Source organism: Schistocerca nitens, chromosome 1 (assembly GCF_023898315.1).
Source record: "Schistocerca nitens isolate TAMUIC-IGC-003100 chromosome 1, iqSchNite1.1, whole genome shotgun sequence".
NCBI lineage: Eukaryota > Metazoa > Arthropoda > Insecta > Orthoptera > Acrididae > Schistocerca > Schistocerca nitens.
Window position 1 is genome coordinate 724,929,076 of NC_064614.1, and position 20,223 is coordinate 724,949,298.

Below are 20,223 nucleotides of genomic sequence, written 5' to 3' on the forward strand. Positions count from 1 at the left end.
AATATAACAATGTTACTGCGATTCCTTACAAATTGTAAAGGTCGGTGTCTTTATTAACTTTTCTTGGTCAAAGCAACTGGCTTGTCTCAAATTGCATAAATATTCGGGAACATGAAATGCTATTTTTCTGGCTCAAATCGTTGTTTGCACCTAAACACTTCAATTCACTTGCTTGACACTGTAAACTGAAACGGAACTGCTGGCTTCCAGGTGTCTTGGGTGAGGCACCGCGACATCCACTTGCTGACGGTCGGCCGCTACACGTACACCAGCGACCAGCGCTTCGAGGCCGTGCACTCGCCGCATTCAGAGGACTGGATGTTGCGCATCCGGTACCCGCAGAAGAAGGACTCCGGCGTCTACGAGTGCCAGATCAGCACCACGCCGCCCATTGGTCATCAGTTCTTCCTGAACGTTGTAGGTACGCAAAGGCAATACACTGTGCGGAAACAAAATTGTTTCTGCGTTGTTTTAGTCGCACAGGAAAGGGATAAGATTAAATTTTGTCATGAACGCACCACTTTGAGCGGCATTAATAATCACTAGACCTTATCAGACCAGCGAATATACACCCTAAGATAAGAAAAATCGCACCACGAAGGAAATACCCGGATGGGACAGAAATGGGTAGATGTACATCTAAGACAAACAAATTATTATAATTTCAGAGGAACTGGATGATTTGTTTAAGACAAAGAACTTCACAAATTGAACAAGTCAGCTAAGCGTGGGTACTTCTCTGGCTCTTACGCAAGTAGCCATTCGGTTTGGCATTGATTGACGGAGTTCTTCCATGTCCTCCTGAGGGAATCGTGCCAAATTCCAATATGGTTTCCACCTCTAGTTATCTGTTTTTTATGACGTGTGTAGTAACGATTCTAAAAAATATTGCTTTTAACGTAGATAGAGAATTTTTCTCTTGGAAGTGTCGATTGTAAACGAATAGTCAGTACATTAGTGCCAAGCATAGAATGACCCTCTCTGAAAACCTTGGACTAAATGTTCGTGAAGAATAGATCACCATTTTTGTGTAATTTCTTCACAATTCTTTAGATTTTAGACAATGGCAATAAACATTCAAGATAAATTTATGTGGTAAATAGTTTTATTTGATTTGTCAAAACTGTACATGCGCCTATTTTCCTTAATCTGACGATTTGGTTTTTCATAATTTCCTCTTATGATGACAGCACCTTACCATACACGCCACTTGTTATTGCCAGAAGCGAAAGTCCGTAACTGCTGCACACACTGTTTATTAACAATAACAAATTCTTTTGATCCACATTACCACCGTTTATCCCGTTAACGAATAAGTTTCACACTTTGTACCTATCGAATAATGCTACGCCTGAACAACAGAACTTACTCGTTTACCATCACGTGAATGTGGTCTCCAATTGCCTGAAAACATTACGTTACTTATTGCAACGGAGTCAATAGCTAATTTCGATGTTATACACCATACACATCCTGAAGATGAGCACATTTTCTCCTCATGTCTCGAAAAGAATTGCATCGGGGTCTGTAATCTGTAGGGTAAAGGATTCCTTTCTACAGACGTATTATATTTAGGTTTCTGAAATTTTTACTTTTTTTAAAAAAAAGTGTTTCATATTAGTCATTTACGTTTTCGTGTAATTGCTGCAGGAATAGCGTTCCTGAATCTGGACTGTGACACTTTTCTGCCGCAGAACCTTTGACGGAAATCCTGGGAGGACCGGACTTGTTCATCAACGCCGGGAGCACCATCAACCTGACGTGCCTTGTCACCTACGCGCCAGAGCCTCCCTCTACAGTACTGTGGAGGCACAACGGGCAGGTGGGTGTCCTCAAGAAGCCTTCTCTCAGTGATTTGACTTCGACTCTATTAAGAAATCTCTTTTCTCGATTGCCGTATAGTGACTGTTCAATTACAGACATCCTTACAAACGAGAGGCATAGAAACTCCTCTTATTAGGAAGAAAGTGCCGTAAACTTTGTACTAATGCTAACATTGTCCTCTATCGTGTGCGTTAAAAGCGTGCCGTAACCGAATTAACAGTAAATGCAATCGTCGTGCGAGGATCTCAAACACAATTGAAACCTCTACAATTACAACTGACTTCAACAAGGAAGTGACTCTCGTTGTAATAACAACCAAATTATTGAAGAGCAGAGCAGAAGTGCAGCTGCTGTCTTCCCTTGGTCTTGTAGGGTATCTTCAAAATTATAAATATTTAACGTAGGACAGATGTGAAGAAATTAGTGTCTACAGACGCCACTGTGTTGAAAATACGAAGTTTTCCTATAGACCTCAGCCTTCGTAGAGACTCCTCACTTGTAAAAAAATGTATCTGTGACAAAGAAATCTCCAATCGGCCGACAGCGAGTATATCAGAAACGATAGTTGGGAGGAGAGGGATCGACGCTCTGCCTGTGAGGAGATGAGGTGTTGGCATATAAAATTGAAAACGATTAAAGGAGAAGGTACTTGCTACTATTAAGGTTAAAAGCTGCAAATACTGAAGTTAAATGAAGAGTAGAAAAAGATACAAAACAAATAATATAGAACTACAAAAATTTAAACATGAATATGGCGGAGTAACTGAAAAGTAGAAAGTATCTTAATAATGAAAAGGCTTACTGTAAAGGTAAATTCTGGTTTCTTGTTGCCATGTAGTAAATATACTCGGACAGAAAAAAATGACCACGTAAAAACTAGAACAGTGGGCAACCAACAGGTGTTGACATTTACAAAATGAAGGACAAGTTAAAACAGGTGCATCTAAAACAACCACAGGCTTATTGGCTCAAATGGCTCTGAGCACTCTGCGACTTAACTTCTGAGGTCATCAGTCGCCTAGAACTTAGAACTAATTAAACCTAACTAACCTAAGGGCATCACACACATCCATGCCCGAGGCAGGATTCGAACCTGCGACCGTAGCGGTCGCTCGGTTCCAGACTGTAGCGCCCAGAACCGCACGGCCACGCCGGCCGGCCCACAAGCTTACTGTTAGCTAATTGTTCAGTGGAGAAATACAACAATGAACAAATTGATAACTGAATTAAGTAATGAACTTTTGTTACAATGAATTAATAGCAATGTTAAAGACTGAAAATAGGACTGTGAAGAGACTGAAAACTGTACAAATAACTACGTATGCATACTTGGACAAAATCTGTGTCATACGTTACGGATAGAGAATAGGATTTTTTTTTTAGAGAGGAGCGAGGAGGAGATGGGGAGAGAGAGAGAGAGAGAGAGAGAGAGAGTGTCTGTGTGTGTATTTGGAAGCACGTTGATGCAAAAATGGGTAGGTTAAAGGAGTAAACATATTTTCAGGAGGATTAGGGATTTTCTTAATGCTGTATTGAAGTTGAATTTAAGAAATTTCTGTTGGGCAACTTGAATTACTGAAGTGTCGGACGATTCTTAAAGCTGTTCTTGATATTACCTTCAGTCAGAGACATAATTTGATGCAGCTCTGTTCGCTAGTCATTCTTTTATGTACTAATATATTGATTTTAAACTATTTAATTGCCCAAAGTCATTCTATTGTATTGTAGTATATAAATATAATGGTCATCATTTTGATACACGAATTGAACATATAAAGGTAGATGTAAATGTGTTCTCTGTGTGATAGAATTGCGGTTCATGGAAGGTAATGTAGACGAAGAGCTTAACTGGGGAAATAATATAGAAATCATAACATCGTACTGGAATTTTAATATTTTTTTGGGACAAGTATGGCTAATATGAAACGAATGATGTAATCCACGTCTTAAAAATGCAGCTGTTGGGATTCTGATCTGTTCCCAAAAGAGAAACTATTCTAATGCATAAAGGACTCTCAAATGAAACCCGAACACCTGCCATAACGGGACCATACAAAGGTTCCATTAAAAAGTTATCGTCAGACGCATTGTGACATATATCCCATTCGGCGACGAGACGATCAATCCCTGTTTCGTAGAACGCGGTCGGCCGCTGACGGATTGACAACGGAAACTATTACTGAACTTTTTCGAATGACTGAAACCGACGTCCACTCATATCTTATTAAGGTCGCCAAAGATATGAGAATCACACGGTGGAAGATCCGGGCTGTACGGAGGAATTTGCAGTGCTTCCCAACCAAATCTTCGTACTTGAGAGTGTGGGGATGGGTGTTTTTGAGCAGCAGGCTGCTCCCTCTACTCGCCGAGTTCCTCGAAAGTGGAACCACAATAAATGCGCAACGCTGTGAAGAACTTGCGACGGGCTGTAAAGTCAAACCGCCCAAGAATGCTGTCGGAACTTCCTCCGTACAGCCCGGATCTTTCACAATGTCATTTTCTCATCTTTGGTGAACTGAAGAAAATCATGCGTGGACCTCAATTTCAGTCGGATGAGAAAGTGTAAGAATTGGCGCAGTTGGTGGATCCATCAGCAGCCGACCGCCTGATTGTCCCGTCTCCCAGTGGCGTAAATATTTTAATGCACTTTGTGGCTCAATTTAAATTGAACCTTTGTCGCAGGTGTTCAGTTTCCACGTGTGTCCCTCATTACTTAATATCAAGGAAAGTACAATTGTTATCAGTCAACAATAATGATCTCCTAGTTAGATGACACTACCTTAAATTGGGGTACGCCATTATTAAATTTCTTGTTCGTATTGGGCTTAAGTTCGGGTGATGCAGGACGTGTGTTATTGTTTGCCGGCAGTCTAAGAGAAATATTTGTGAGACGGCTGGCAGGTGACAGGTGAAGTTTCTCGAGACTACCACAGGAGTACCATCAGCTCTCCCATATCGCGCCTTTCACAGTCACTGAGGCTATCTTAGCTGTGTATGCTGAAAATTACCAGATTCGATGTCAGAACTAGCAAAGATGAAGCGCACACTTGGACAGGAATAATGTAGCGCTAAAAATTACAATACCGCAAGTTACTTTCAATTCGAATTGTAGGTCACAGGGCACACAACCTTCTCCAGATTCCACCAAGAAAGAAATACGTCAGTCAAGTTCCAGAAGGCTGATAACAGTTGAAACTCCTGTAATACACATTCAATAAATCATATTCAAAGACTGATTCTTATGAGTAGCGATTTAAGAACGTAAAGAAGACTGGGATACAATGACCAATTCCATTTCAAAGAACTGAAGTTGCATGTGTAACATTGATCGTCAACGTCTTTCTGATAAAAACTAAAGTTGAAGAAAGTCGTACCAACTCCAAGGTTTCAAAGGATCATGGGGACGCATTTGAGCTTCCAAAAAATTAGGTCATGGTACTACGTCTCTTCGATCTCAAATATAATAGAGATAGGGCACTATCTTGAAATGGATAAGGATTGAGTCAGAAACGACTATTTCCTTTACACTGGATCCACCCTGATATCAGCTTTACCTGATTTTGTACAGTACTAAAAACTACAGGTAAATACGGATGACAATAGTACTGGAACAAAGTTCTGTGCAACTGAGAAGTAATGTAATAGCGACACCGGTCTGTACGGAGTCTAAATACATAAACAAGTCATTCACTTACACCAAGAAATAAATGTTTCAACATGCTGACCACTTTATAGAAAGTGGGTGCTTTTGTTTAGAAGTGGTCGATTCATAAATACGTGTGAGACTGCACTGGCACACCTGCCTATAGACTGAGGTGACAGAAATCATGGAACAGCTACATGTACACATACAATCAGCGATAGTATCACGTACATGAGGTAATCTTACCTGTATTCGTATATTCAATATGTATATTGTCCTACATGGGAGACACTGTACTTGAAAGTCACTTGCCCCGTGTCATCGGATAAATACGATATTGCAGTGCTTGATTTATGCCGAATTAGAATGCAAAGTTCCTTCGCACACGCATCCCGTATCTTATTTATCCGCCGACACCAGGCCAGGTACTTTCAAGTAAAATGTGTCACTGCACAGGAATCCACATAATGGATGTACGAGTAAAGGTTGACAGGTTGCAGACACATGGGTGACGACATACGGATGTTTGGGTCTGGCCGTGAGTCTTGGTTGACTATCATAAGACGACCGCTCGCGTAAAACGAAAAATCTGGATTGGAGTGCCGGTCCGGTACAAATTGTCATTGTTGTCATTCCATTACTCAGCTTATGGTTGACCACATTTGGAACTTCTTATATTTCCAGTTAATTGTCGATTCAGTTTCAGCAGAGGACCCAGCCCATTCCACGTGAACACAACCTCCACCATTTTGGAACCATCACCAGCTTGCACAATGCCTTGTTCACAACTTGGATACATGGTTTCGTCGATTCTGCACCACCCTCGAACTCTTTCATCAGCTCTTACCAACTGAAATCAGAACTCATCTGACCAGGCCACGGTTTTTCAGTCGTCTAGCGACCAATCGATATGGCCACAAGCTCAGTAGACGCCCTGCAGGCGATGTCGTGCTGTCAGCGAAGGCATTGGCGTCGGTCGTCTGCCACCATAGCTCAAACGCCAGATTTCACCTCACTTTTGTAACGGATGTGTTCGTCGTACAACCTACGTTGATTTTCTCGATCACGCAGTGTTGCTTGTCTGTTAGCACTGACAACTCCACGCAAAAGGCGCTGCTGTCGGTCTTAAGTGAATGCTGTCGGCCACTGCGTTTTTCGTGGTGAGAAGTAAAGCCTGAAATTTCGTGTTCACGGAATACTTTTGACACTATGGATTTCGGAATGTTGAGTTCCTTAACGATTTTCGAAACTGAACGTTCCATACATGTTGTTCCAACTACACTACTGGCAATTAAAATTGCTACACCACGAAGATGACGTGCTACAGACGCGAAATTTAACGGACTGGAAGAAGATGCTGTAATATGCAAATGATTAGCTTTTCAGAGCATTCACATAAGGTTGGCGCCGGTGGCGACACCTACAATGTGCGCACATGAGGAAAGTTTCCAACCGATTTCTCATACTAAAACAGCAGTTGACCGGCATTGCCTGGAGAAACGTCGTTGTGATGCCTCGTGTATGGAGGAGAAATGCATACCATCACGTTTCCGACTTTGATAAACGTGGGATAATAGCCTATCGCGATTGTGGTTTATCGTACCGTGACATTGCTACTCCCGTTGGTCGAGATCCAATGACTGTCAGCAAAACATGGAATCGGTGAGTTCATGAGGATAATACGGAACACCGTGCTGGATCCCAAAGGCCTCGTATCACTAGCAGTCGAGATGACAGGCATCTTATCTGAATAGCTGTAACGCATCGTGCAGCCACGTCTCGTCCCTGAGTCAACAGATGGGGACGTTTGCAAGACAACAACCATCTGCACGAATAATTCGACGACTTTTGCAGCAGTATGGACTATCAGCTCGGAGACCATGGCTGCGGTTACCCTTGACGCTGCATCACAGACAGGAGCGCCTGCAATGGTGTACTCAACGACGAGTCTGGGTGCACGAATGGCAAAACGTCATTATTTGCATGAATCCAGTTTCTGTTTACAGCATCAAGATGGTCGCATCCGTGTTAGGCGACATCGCAGTGAACGCACATAGGAAGTGTGTATTTGTCATCGCCATACTGGCGTATCACCCGGTGTGATGGTATGAGGTGCCATTGGTTACACGTCTCGGTCACCTGTAGTTCACATTCACGGCACTTTGAACAGTTGACGTTACATTTCAGATGTGTTACGACTCATGGCTCTACCCTTCATTCGATCCCTGCGAAACCCTACATTTCGGCAGGATAATGCACGACTGCATGTTGCAGGTACTGTACGGGCCTTTCTGGATACAGAAAATGTTCGACTGCTACCCTGGCCAGCACATTCTCCAGATCTCTCACCAATTGAAAACGTCTGGTCAATGGTGGCCGAGCAACTGACTCGTCATAATACGCCAGTCAATACTCTTGATGAACTGTGGTATCGTGTTGAAGCTGCATGGGCAGCTGTACCTGTACACGCCATCCGAGCTCTGTTTGACTCAATGCCCAGGCGTATCAAGGCCGTTATTACGGCCAGAGGTGGTTGTTCTGGGTACTGATTTCTCAGGATCTATGTACCCAAATTACGTGAAAATGTAATCACATGGCAGTTCTAGTATAATATATTTGTCCAATGAATACCCGTTTATCATCAGCATTTCTTCTTGGTGTAGCAATTTTAATGGCCAGTGGTGTACCATTCCGCATTCAGAGTCTGTTAATTCCCAACATGTGGCCATAATCAAGTAGGAAACCTTTACATATGAATCAGCTGAGTACAAATGACAGCTCCGCCAATAACTCGCGTACGCAATACCACCACCATTTGTATACATACATATAGCTTTTCCAGGACTTTTGTAATAGTAGCGCATAGGCAAGGGCTCCACTGCAGCCTAGCACATACTTTCGGATCGATTATTTCAAAAGAAACTAATCTGATTTTCAAAACATTTATTTCCTGACCTAAAATCCTACAAAGAGGCACTAAACCGGAAGAGTTTGACCAGTCTTAAATGTCCGTGACACTGCGGGATCTTATTTAGTTGGAACATCTTTCAGTTATAGGGCCTCCGCAGTAACAGACTTTCTTAAGAAGTGGGAAAGTGTGGTGCCACCGTATACTGGGACTACCTCATAAAACAGGGCTGACAGACAAAACGTAACAATTATGCAACACCCAGAAGTGACATCCCGTAACGTTCCAGAGACGAGGATTACTTAATAGGCTGTGTTGTCAAATGAAGGTAACGCTGTCTGACGAAGAACTTTCATTTCTATTCCAATACTGTGCTCGTGAGGTTCCGGTTATGCTTTTTACTGTAAAAGAATTTCAGCTGTGATAACAATTTACTGTAACATGACCCAAAATACAGCTACGTGCAGCTGAATACTACTCATTCTAACACGTTTCAGATACAATGTTTGTGAGCTAGTTCTGTCGCATGTCAGGTACAATCTGTACAAATCTGTAAGGTTATCTGACAGTCTAATGTACGAAAATGTCATTAACGGCTGCAAAACGCGTTTTAGGTGTTTTGTGCAACGGTAAATACTGTGCTGGCCATATTTTGTAGCTGTTCCGTATCATACTTGGGTTGCCATTGGTCTCAATACAATTTTAAGAATAATAACTGATGAACAGCCGAGTTCTAATTACATCTATTAAACTACGTCACTCTTGGATCACTTCCAATGTGCACCGTATATTGCTATGTATTAATTTCAAAACAGTTGTATCACATTCCCATTGGACTAATTGACTATAAAAATTCCATTTACTCTCGAAGATCCTGTCACGTTTTCAAGACAGGCAAGAAAAGAGACAGGTAGCAACATTACTCCAGATTGCGCTACCACTTAACAAAGCATACGATTAATGGAATTTAATGTTGGCTGAAACAAGACGTAATCCCAATTTCTCTTCTGAATTATTATTCTCTTATGAAATTTAAGTCTTTTGTGTGTCTCACTAAATATATTAAACGGCAAAAAAAATTGAAATCCTTGTTCTAAGAAAAGTTCGAGTACCAGAGTGAATTTTCACTCTACGGCGGTCTGAAACTCGGGACCTTCGCCTTTCACTTGTTAGTGCTCTACCAACGAACTACCCACGCACGCGACGCGACCAGTCCTCAGAGCTTTTCTTCCACCAGTGCCTCCTTTCCTATGTTCCAAACATCACAGAAGTTCTGCTCCGATCCGTATGTGACTAGTACTCCTGGAAGAAATGATATTGCGGAGACATTGGTTAGCCACAGCTTGTGGGATGTTTCCAGAATGAATTTTCACTCTGATATGAAACTCTGACTATCCTATCTTCCCAGAGTGCTAGTCCCCCGAGGGACGCAGGAGAACTTCTCTGAAGTTTGGAAAGTAGCAGACGCGCTACTGGTGGAAATAAAGCTGTCAGAACGAGTCCAAAATCGTGCTTGGTAAGCTTAATTGGTAGAGCACTTGCCGGTGAAAGGCAAATATCCGGAGTGGAAGTCCCGGTTCGGCACGCAGTTGTAATCTGACAGGAAGTTTCAAGTTTCAGTACACTGGCACTTTTTCATGTGCTCCATGTATATTATTCCTGCTTCTGTTTCTTTACAGTATAATTCCATTTTTCACCGAAAACATACTGTGACATCACCATAGCGTTACAAAATTCCAACATTCACCATACAGTCACGGTTAAACATAACACGATTTGATCAATATACGTACCTGTTGCCTCAGGTGATAAACTTCGACTCGCCACGTGGAGGGGTGAGCCTGGTGACGGAGAAGGGCGCCGCCACCACCAGCCGGCTGCTGATCCAGAAAGCGTCCGCTGAGGACACGGGGCTCTACACCTGCGCGCCCTCCAACGTGGCTCCCGAGAGCGTCAGAGTGCACGTTCTGAAGGGTAACGCCCACATTCCATGCTCACTTTTACAATAGACAATTACGAGCTGACCTGTAGACGTTAACTGACGCAGTAACGCGATAGAACCACAATTTGTCGTAGAGGAAAATCATTATGATCACCTTTCATCCACCGCTGGAGTGAAACTATGTATTTGCATCAGCATTAAGCACAAATTTCCTCATTTTATCCTATCTGTTCGTAGGTGTAACATTCCACTACTACATTATGTCATTATGTAGTGGTCTATATAATTTTTATAGAAAGGAAACATACGAGTCCGAGCTTTGGGGGCTCCTTAACGGGAGGGAGGATGTGCTTCGAAGCAAACACCAAAAGTCAGGCATACTTTCTTCCGACACTTTTAATCCAAAGTGTAGTTTAACTATTTGTGCTTCATTCTGCTATCATGTATAAATCCAGAATGAAAATTTGTACAAAGGCTAGGATTCGAACCCAGGTCACCTGGTCAGTAGGCAGATGATCTAATCATTACGCCACCCTGGCACAGTGGCTTTGCAAAACAGCAGAGACCACTCTATTACGCTTCCTTCCTGAATCTTAATTGCCAGTTAAGTCTCCACCTACTTGGTATTCCCCCTGAACTCAAACGGAGGGTCCCAACTGTATTGGAACGGCATCTCAGCATCGAAAGAGATCTTTCAAAGACGTCTCTGGAATCATATAGTTCCACTTCATTAAACATCTAACCCTGCTTAAACAGTATCTCCAGCAGTTTAAAACATTCTGCAATAACTACAACAAAATAGATTTAATCACACCAAACCACACACATACTATATGTCGTAAAGAAAAAATAACATGGGACATTACACAGACTTAACAATCCTTCATCAAACCATGCAATCAAAACAAAAATACAATACAGCAATTTGAAATTGATCCAGTGTTTGAACTACACAATAGTTTGTGTTTGGTGCAGACAAAGAAATCCAATACCTACTATTATCATGGTACGAAAGGAGGGATTCTCGCTTTAGGACTGCTTCAAAGTATGAAGGATCATACGTTTGTATCAGAAAAGGAACACAACTTACATCAAGACAAAACATTAAGTTAGTAAGCGAAGACAGACGCTTTGAAAACTCAGCTGTTGAATTCACAGGACTTCACATCACCAAGAAATTAAGAATTCTTCTGTGTATCAACCACACTGTGGTAATATGGACATTTGTTTCAATAAATTAACAAATCTTTCAAGTACAAAAGGCAAAATTGTTTTATGTGCAGACTTAAAAATAAGTACAAACATTATAAATGAAACTAGTAGCATCCTCATAAGCATCGCTGAGAGTTTTATTATATCTCTCTAGGGCAATAAAGTGGCAAGGGTTAATGGAGTGGCTGCAGCAGTGATCGCCCATTTGGCCACAAAAGTCTACAAGGAAAATTCTGATCTAGCTGTAAAGGATTGAGCTCTCAGGGTATTTCTGCCAAATAATAACAGTAAAATCGGATCTGGAAGAAAACAGAAAACGGCAGGCATAACAAAAAGAAAGCGATAAGACAAATTTCTCTTGAGATCTAGCAAACAGAACTGGGATTAAGCGTATAGTGAAATCAGTGTAAATGCGAATTTATTTTGTTAACATTACTTAAGGTGAACTTGAGGGAGACATTTCCAGAACTATCCACACTAGTTTCATGTCTCCAAAAAGGCAATGGATAATAGCTGGTACTAGGAATTTCTCTCAAAACCCTAAGTACTTAAGTTTCACGAAGAAGAGTCTCGGTGAATCAGAGTTCTTAAATTTCTATCTTAGTTTCAAAAATATTTTCAGGAAGACACCGATTGCTGCAGAAAAGATACTTATTGTAAACATAATACACAACGAATACAAAAAGTGAAAGCAGGCTGGAATATCATTAAAGGGGAAGCAGGAAAAGGCAAACTTACGTGTAATAACATACTGATAAGGGAGTGAGCTGTTGAGTAATATATGATCCACACCATCTAGGAAATTACATGAACGAATATTTTTGAAGTATTGCAGATATAGCACCTAACATTCCAGAAATGAAATGTAGCACATGTAAATAACTATGCACCAAGTACAACGATGTTACTACCAACCGCTAAGTATTAAGTTAGTAAAGCAGCACAAAATTAAAAAAATTATAAGTTGAGTAGTACGTGTAGTACCAAGCTATGAAACAATTCATACAGAGTATAAAAGCTCTTTAGAAATCGTAATAAATGAATCGTTCATATCAAAGAAATTTTCAGAGTATTTCAAACAGGGTATTTTAAACTGTCACAGACAACAGCTAAACAGCTTCCAAAGAAAGGTGATGCAGAAAACATAACTGACAGCTCACTTCCCTGCTTTCACTATTCTCGAAATTAATAGTCAGTTATGAAAAATACATTTACGAAGTACTCGAATAAACAATACTTACTAAAATACTCAAGGTCTGGTTTCTTAAGTGGTACAGATACCGACTGAGTCACAGTAGAATTCAAGAAGTTACCCTTAATGCTCTTTACAAAGATGAATTTATCACAGGTATATTATTATTTAGTTGTAAGAATTTTGATAGTGTTGGACAAAATTTTTTCAAAAGTTTGGTAGAAGTGTTAAGCATATAAGGGGTAGCCATTGACTGGTTCTGATCAAATCTGGGAAATAGCTTACAAAGACTACACAGGGAGGTCGGAAATTCCCGTTACAGACTTCTACGACTTGTAGCGGGGAGTGAGTATATCGCATTTCAGAAAGTCACCCATGTCCGGAAACGTCATCCAACGAGACTACAGAGCGTCAAAGTTATAGGCGTGAGCGTCTGTAAATGTATGTATACACTGGGTGTTTCCGTAATGATGTTACAGACTTTCTAGGATGATGAAGAATGACAAATGTATTAATTGAAGTAAGGATCCCGGAACGGAAACGAACGAGTCGAAAGTTATAAACGAAAATCCTTCTGATACCTCTGACAGTTGAATACATGTACCGGTTCTTGTGTTGCAAAGAGTGTAGGGTTGGTAACTTTCAGTGGTGGTAGTGTGGACAAAAACGAGAAAAAAATGTCCAATATACGTGGGCTCTAAATTGGATAACTGAGGAGCTATGACCATTCGCTCATCTTCGCTAATGTGAAACACATCTCCTCTACTGAGCAAGAGTTCAAAGCTGTTAAGGTACGCACTTTAGAGCCCACGTTTGTTCGACATTTTTTCTCGTTTTTGTGCACATTACCACCACTGAAAGTTACCAGCCCTACACTCTTCGCAACACCAGAACCGGTACATGTATTCAACTGTCCGAGGTATCAGAACGTGTTTCCATTATAATTTTCGACTCGTTCGTTTCCAGTACAGGGATCCTTCCTTGAAATTAATAAATTTATCGTTCTAATCATCCTGGAAAGTCTGTAACATCATCACGAAACCACACCGTGTTTACCTTACATTTATAGACGACCACGCCTAAAACTTTGACGCTCTGGTAGTCTCGTTGGATGACGTTTTCGGACATGCGTTCCTATTCGAAATATGATGTACTCACTCCCCTCTACAAGACCTACAAGTGTGTAACGGGAATTTCCGACCACCTTGTACATGTCACATACCTTATATAAGTCTAATTGTTTAATAAAACATTTAACAGAATCAAACTACATTAATATAGGAGTTCCGCAGTAAACTGTATCATAAGGAAAGCTTTCTTGATATACATCAATGATTCCGCAGTAGTGTTAGTCAAAAGGAAAAACTCTCTTTCCTGAAGGCAGAAATATTATATTCACTGAGAAAATTAGAGATCTCTTTACTCAAAAAGCAAATGAAACCTTCAAGTTTACTCTTTCTCAATCCACAGTAAAGTGACATCTAAGATAAAGAAAATATAGGCCATGAATTTCAGTTTCAAGAGGAGAAGTGAAACTGTTAAATTAAAAGTAAACGTCATCTCAATAGTATGCATAGGAAACACAAACCTATAGGAAAGAAGATCTGTTCTCAACTGGAGTAGTGTGATGACATAAATATATCTGCAGACCGAACGTCAGCAGCATGTAATGCCCATAGATTCCTGTCACCGGTGTGAAACAGCCAGTGTCCTTTAGTTACATAAAGTACTATTAATAAGTACTTCGTCGGCCCCCAGTAGCTGAGTGGTCAGCGTGACGGAATGTCAACCCTAAGGACCCGGATTCGATTCCCGGCTGGGACAGATTTTCTCCGCACAGGGTCTGGGTGTTGTGTTGTCCTAATCATCATCATTTGATCCCCATCGACGTGCGAGTCGCCGAAGTGGCGTAAAATCGAAAGACTTGCACCCAGCGAACGGTCTACACGACGGGAGGCCCTAGTCACATGACATTTATATTTAATAAGTGCTTCCATTTCATAATTATAGAATTACTCTCTGGGGATCATATGTATAAAATGTGAAAACAGTTTCCCAACTATAGAAAAAGCTTATAAGATTATTAACGAAAAATAGTAGACATGTTCATAATAAAGCTCTGATCAAAACACTGGACATTTTACTGACAACATGTGAGTGCATGTATCTGTCATGTTTGTGAAAAAAAATAGGATCAGTAATCAATGCATAACAGCTCTACCGATGGCACTGGAACAATACCTAAACCCAATTCACAAAACGCAAGACATAATAAATGCAAAGCCCAAAGCAATATTTTTACCAAGGAACAAAATGTCACAGTAAATTTCCCACAGATAATGAGTTTGCTAAATCAAACTTACTTGAAAATGTTGTTATAAAGTCCCCATTAAGAAAAATATCATATATAGTAAAGGATTATAACGTGGAGAAGGTGTTGGGAGCATTTCTCATGACACATTCATATTATGTTCTTTTCCATCTTTTTTTTTTAGTACAGGATCAACTTGCTCTCTCATTGTGTTTCTGAACTTAACGTAGCACCCATCATAGAGTGATGCTACACCAGTTTGTCAGGCTAGCAATTGAGACGTTGTGGAGCACAAAATGAAAACAAAACGTTGTCACTCTGGTCCCCACGTTATCTGATAGTGTGTGTAGTGCTACATCATGTACGAATGTATACATAGTGTATGTAGCGTGTGCAGTGGCTTGCAGTGAGAAATGAACAAAGTAGCATTAGCCTTTTATATTACTAACACTTTGTTTGTAAAACATTATTGTACACTAGGGATAAATGGAATGAGGTAACACTCTTTTAAACAGACTGACCTTGTATTTGGGAGGCTGGAGCCTCCAGTCATCAGATACCTCTTCTTAAGTTTTCTGTAATCACTCTAAATTATTTCTGACTAATGTCACTATGATTTCTACTATAAAGCCATGGCTAATTACTTGTAACATCCCAACAAAGTAGACCCACAAGTATGTAAAATCATGTATGTATGAATTATATTATTTTTGTTGTTCTGAAATTATAATACCAAGATATGTCCAGTAGCCTTGTAAAAATTATCTGCAGACGAATTAAACTATTTCTGCTACTTCCGTTACTGCTACTAATACTACTACTGCTATTGCGACTGTATCAGAACATTATTAACGTCCTTAAACCTGCGTTCACTACAGACAGAAATGTGATCGTCCCCTCTTAGTTGACACTGCCAAGAGAAGAATAAAAAATCAGTCATAAATTAGTTCATGAAAAAGCTATCTATTTCTGTTTCATGTCTGTTTAATTATATGGAAACCGCTTCCAGAGATGAAGAAGCTAGTATTCCATTCCAAGTGAAGTGATAGACAGAAATCTTTCTTGACATATCTAAAGAGTTTTGGGTAGTAAATATAAGCCTGAAGGTGCAGCTAGTCTTTCTATTCATAGTCTGATATGTTTCCTTATTCAAATATCTCCAGGAATTTAATTTCTGAAATACTTCCCCACATGAAATGTGTAGATTACTACCAGCAATAGAAAGATATCGAATTCACAGTGAGTAGGAGGCAATAAAACTTTTAATCAATATTATATGGTATATAAACGCCATTTGCATCAATCAGATGGTGTTGCCTTATTGGGAGAATTATGTAAGTAGTGACTTTCACACGTTTTTACCTAAATTTTTCAAATATAAATGCTACTGTTACTGAGGTTCCAAAGGGTGGACAGAATACACACCTTCATGGCTATCATACTGATCTCATTAGCTTTACACTGAAATTTGGTAGTTTTGGTAATGTGGTGGCACACATGTCTACCAGTTCACCTTGAGTCACTATTTAGGTACTTCAGTGATGCATTAACTGATTACCATCTTACCATATTCGCATAACTAAGGATGCTTTGCTCTCATTTATCACATATCCCAAGAATGTAAGAAAAATGACAAAAAATAAGAATCACATTAGTTCTCAGCAAAGTTACAAGTTCAAACAAAGGAATTTTTCATTCTGAGAAAGGTAAATGTGAACACTGAAACCATAAGTAATAAAACGCTTTTCATAGAATGTGGGAGAGGGAGGGGGGGGGGGCAGGTCGACTGGAACCAATATATCAGTGATCCAGGTAGAAAATAAATTTATGACTAACAGTAGATCTATAAAAACTGTGCCATGATACATTCTAAACAGATATTCTATATTGTATTTACCAAAATTTAAGGAAACATCAGATGTAGAAATAATTGTATTTAGAAACGAATAATGTTAGCTTTTGCAATAATTACTATAAATTTACAATTTTCCATTTTCTGTGAGTGAGGTTAGTACACGTAATTGACAAAGGATACAAATTAACCTGCTATGTCCTCATGATGATACAGAACATTTTATTATACCTTCAAAGTACTCTTTGGGTAGATGATACAGTTTATGTACACCTTCTACATCCTATGATATATTTGTAGACCTATTCTCTCTTTAGCACTAATTTCTGGTAGGTATTTGTTGTGCTTAGCAAATCGTAATTTTCTGTCAGAAATAACACATTTTCAGTGCTTCCATATCGACATGTGACTGATTACACACGTTTTTCATTTTACTATCCACCTATTTAATGATCTTGTGTCAGTGTTATCTTCCAGAGCTCTGCATTTCTGCCCCACAAAAGTACTTTCTTAGCAACCTTTAATTATTGTTCTGCAACCAGCCACCACGAAACAGTCACAGTTCTCCTAATGTGAATATTATTGACATTTTCGGTATGAGACACATTTTTTTTAATATGGCCTAAATATTGCAGTACACCATGTTCAATTTTGATCTAATCAGAATGGCTTCTAACCTTTTATCTGGGTGTTCTTTTTCACTCTATTTTAAAGATAAATTTAGTGTCACCAACTGGTTTCTGCCTAGAAGGAAGTCCTGTGGTCAACCTGTAGCTTAGGTTAGTGGTAATTCTATGTGAAATTTGTACCTAACTGAATGGAGTATTATTGAAAGTGTGTTAAAACCTGCTTGATACATAATGACCATAGCCCTTATTGATACTTCATTTCTTATGATTATTTTCCCAGCGACTTTTAGGTGTATGTCCGTCGCATAATGTTCCCTTACGCATCATGCTATGAACAGTACAAGAGTGCTTGCACTTATCAGCCTGTGACAGTTAACTAATTTTTACATGTTTTACCAATTGATGAAGCTATTTAAATATTACTCTTTCTAATTCTAGCATAAACCAAATTTGACAATTTATAATGTGTGTTTCTTTACTTAAATGTTTCTTTACTTAAACTAATATTGAGACTCAACTCTGAACAAAGGTTTATCAAAATATCACATGAAGTACCCTTGTGCTTAGTCCAATTGTTTAACCAGACCTGGTATTGCTATAATTGTCATTTTATTTAGCCTTCCTTGTATTATGTACTTACATTTTCAGAAATCTATAGTTTATTAATTTATGGTTAAAATCTGAAAATTACTCACTTCAGCCTTAATAAGGTAGATGGTGGTGTCAGAGATCACTTAGTTTTCTTAGAGAAAGGAATAACGTACATGAAATATGTAAGGTGTAACAAGATAGATCATCTGAACAACATCTGATGATATATTAGCCAGTTACTTACATACCACTTGTGGAATATGTGAAATGTGTTTAACTGGTAACAACTTCACATGTCTCAGAAATATGAATTCGTAAGACTCACTTTCAAAAATGGTTCAAATAGCTCTGAGCCATAACATAAGGACATCACACACATCCATGCCCGAGGCAGGATTTGAACCTGCGGCTGTAGCGGTCACTCGGCTCCAGACTGTAGTGCCTAGAACTACCGGCCACTCTGGCCGGCAGACTCACTTTAATCTTCATTTCAAATAGCTGTCATTATTGGTCAGATCTGTTAGTACAGTGGCTGGATTGACAAATGATCATACACCTATCTAATTCACTCTTTCCTTCACAGGGCAAAATTTGCTACTGGACTACTAACATGTACTATCTTATGGTATTGTATATGTAAATATATCTATTACCCTTAAGTGCAAATGGAAACTTACAAACACAGTTCGTCAGTGAAGTATGGTACTCTAGATTGTGACTAACATTTCTAACTGTTAAATTAAATGTCTATACCAAAAGTCTGTGCACCCTATGTATAATTTTAATTACTTTATTCCAAAACTAACGTGTAAGGCAACATATTAAACCGCCAAATGGCATAACATTAATGAATGAAAATAAATTAAATTAATATAATCTTCAACTTGACATTCTAATTGCCATTATAACCGAATATACCGTTTTATCAGATCCATCACATGATGTTCCACACTCTATTTTCATCAAAATATACACCTAAAGACAGTGTTTTGTCTTGCTTGTTATCTGTTCTTGTTACCCCACACATTTGAAGACTGTTTTTCACTCCATGGGACTTATTATCATAATAATAATAATAATTATTATTGTTGTAGTTAATAATTTCCTCTTTAGGAGAGTGTTAAGACAAAATCTACTTTCATGTCATTTCTCTGTATGTCTTTTTAATTATAAAAACCTCTTTTATATTCAAAATTTTTTGTCCTCTCTCCTGCCCCATCCTTTCCTATTTTTATTTTTCTCTTTGGGCATTTGCTGGAATTTCTGTTTTCTGAATTTTCCTCTATACTTTTTCCCTGTCTGTCATGTCTTCTTAGGAGATAGGATTAAGTACACAGTAAAATTATATTTTTAATGCTTGAGGCCAACACTTGAAAACAAAAAAATGCTATTTAAAAGTTCCCGAGTTGATTCTACCTTACACAGCTTGACAAAAATAATTGTTTCATTTCTAATAAAACAAAAAAAGAACTACTTATACCGAAATGCTGAATCATAAAAGAAAAGTAAGCAAAATGCTTATCCTTCTATACAGCGTTAAAAATATCCAGTCTCTTACCAATTTTCTGCAAGAAGGACAAATAATAACTGTACTTGCTTCCTGTACATATGGTGTGGTAATAATCAGTAAATAACTTGAAATCCTCACTAGACAGTTTGTAACCTGTCTCTTAAATTACAATTAAACCACACATGTCTTCAGCAATGTATTCCCTAAGAAAATAAAGCATCCTGAACAAACTCTTCAAAAGAATTTACCAAACGATTATGAATGTTCACTGCACAGGTATAGCTGCAATTGTACCTGGTATGGCTTGTAATGTACTCTCATTATAAACACTAGTCTGGATTACCAAATAATTATCAAACTTAAGTGAGACTAAGTTCAGTCTTAAGGTTTATTTTTGATTGGAGTACATTACAATATTACTCAAAATTACATACCCTATATTTTTAAAGCTTAAAATACACCTACTCACTGTCAACAAAGAATTGAGCTGCAGGAGCTGTTGGCTCAGTCTTTTCTTACTATTTTCATACTCATTTAGTGAGATTAGTATATGTCTCTGTGCACCTTACTGTGTTTCCACATCTCTGTAAATATGAAATTTTCTAGAGA

The 20,223-nt window shown here is 39.1% G+C and overlaps 1 protein-coding gene across 1 annotated transcript in view; it reads left to right on the top strand.

Annotated features, from left to right (window-relative positions):
- The window catches only part of LOC126236890 (zwei Ig domain protein zig-8-like), a 147,973-nt gene that overhangs the window by 118,599 nt on the left and 9,151 nt on the right, over positions 1-20,223 (top strand). Inside the window, exons 3-5 of the mRNA XM_049946530.1 lie at positions 211-421; positions 1,695-1,822; positions 10,181-10,349. Of these exons, the coding sequence (XP_049802487.1) occupies positions 211-421; positions 1,695-1,822; positions 10,181-10,349 (508 nt within the window). The remainder of the gene's footprint in view (positions 1-210; positions 422-1,694; positions 1,823-10,180; positions 10,350-20,223) is intronic.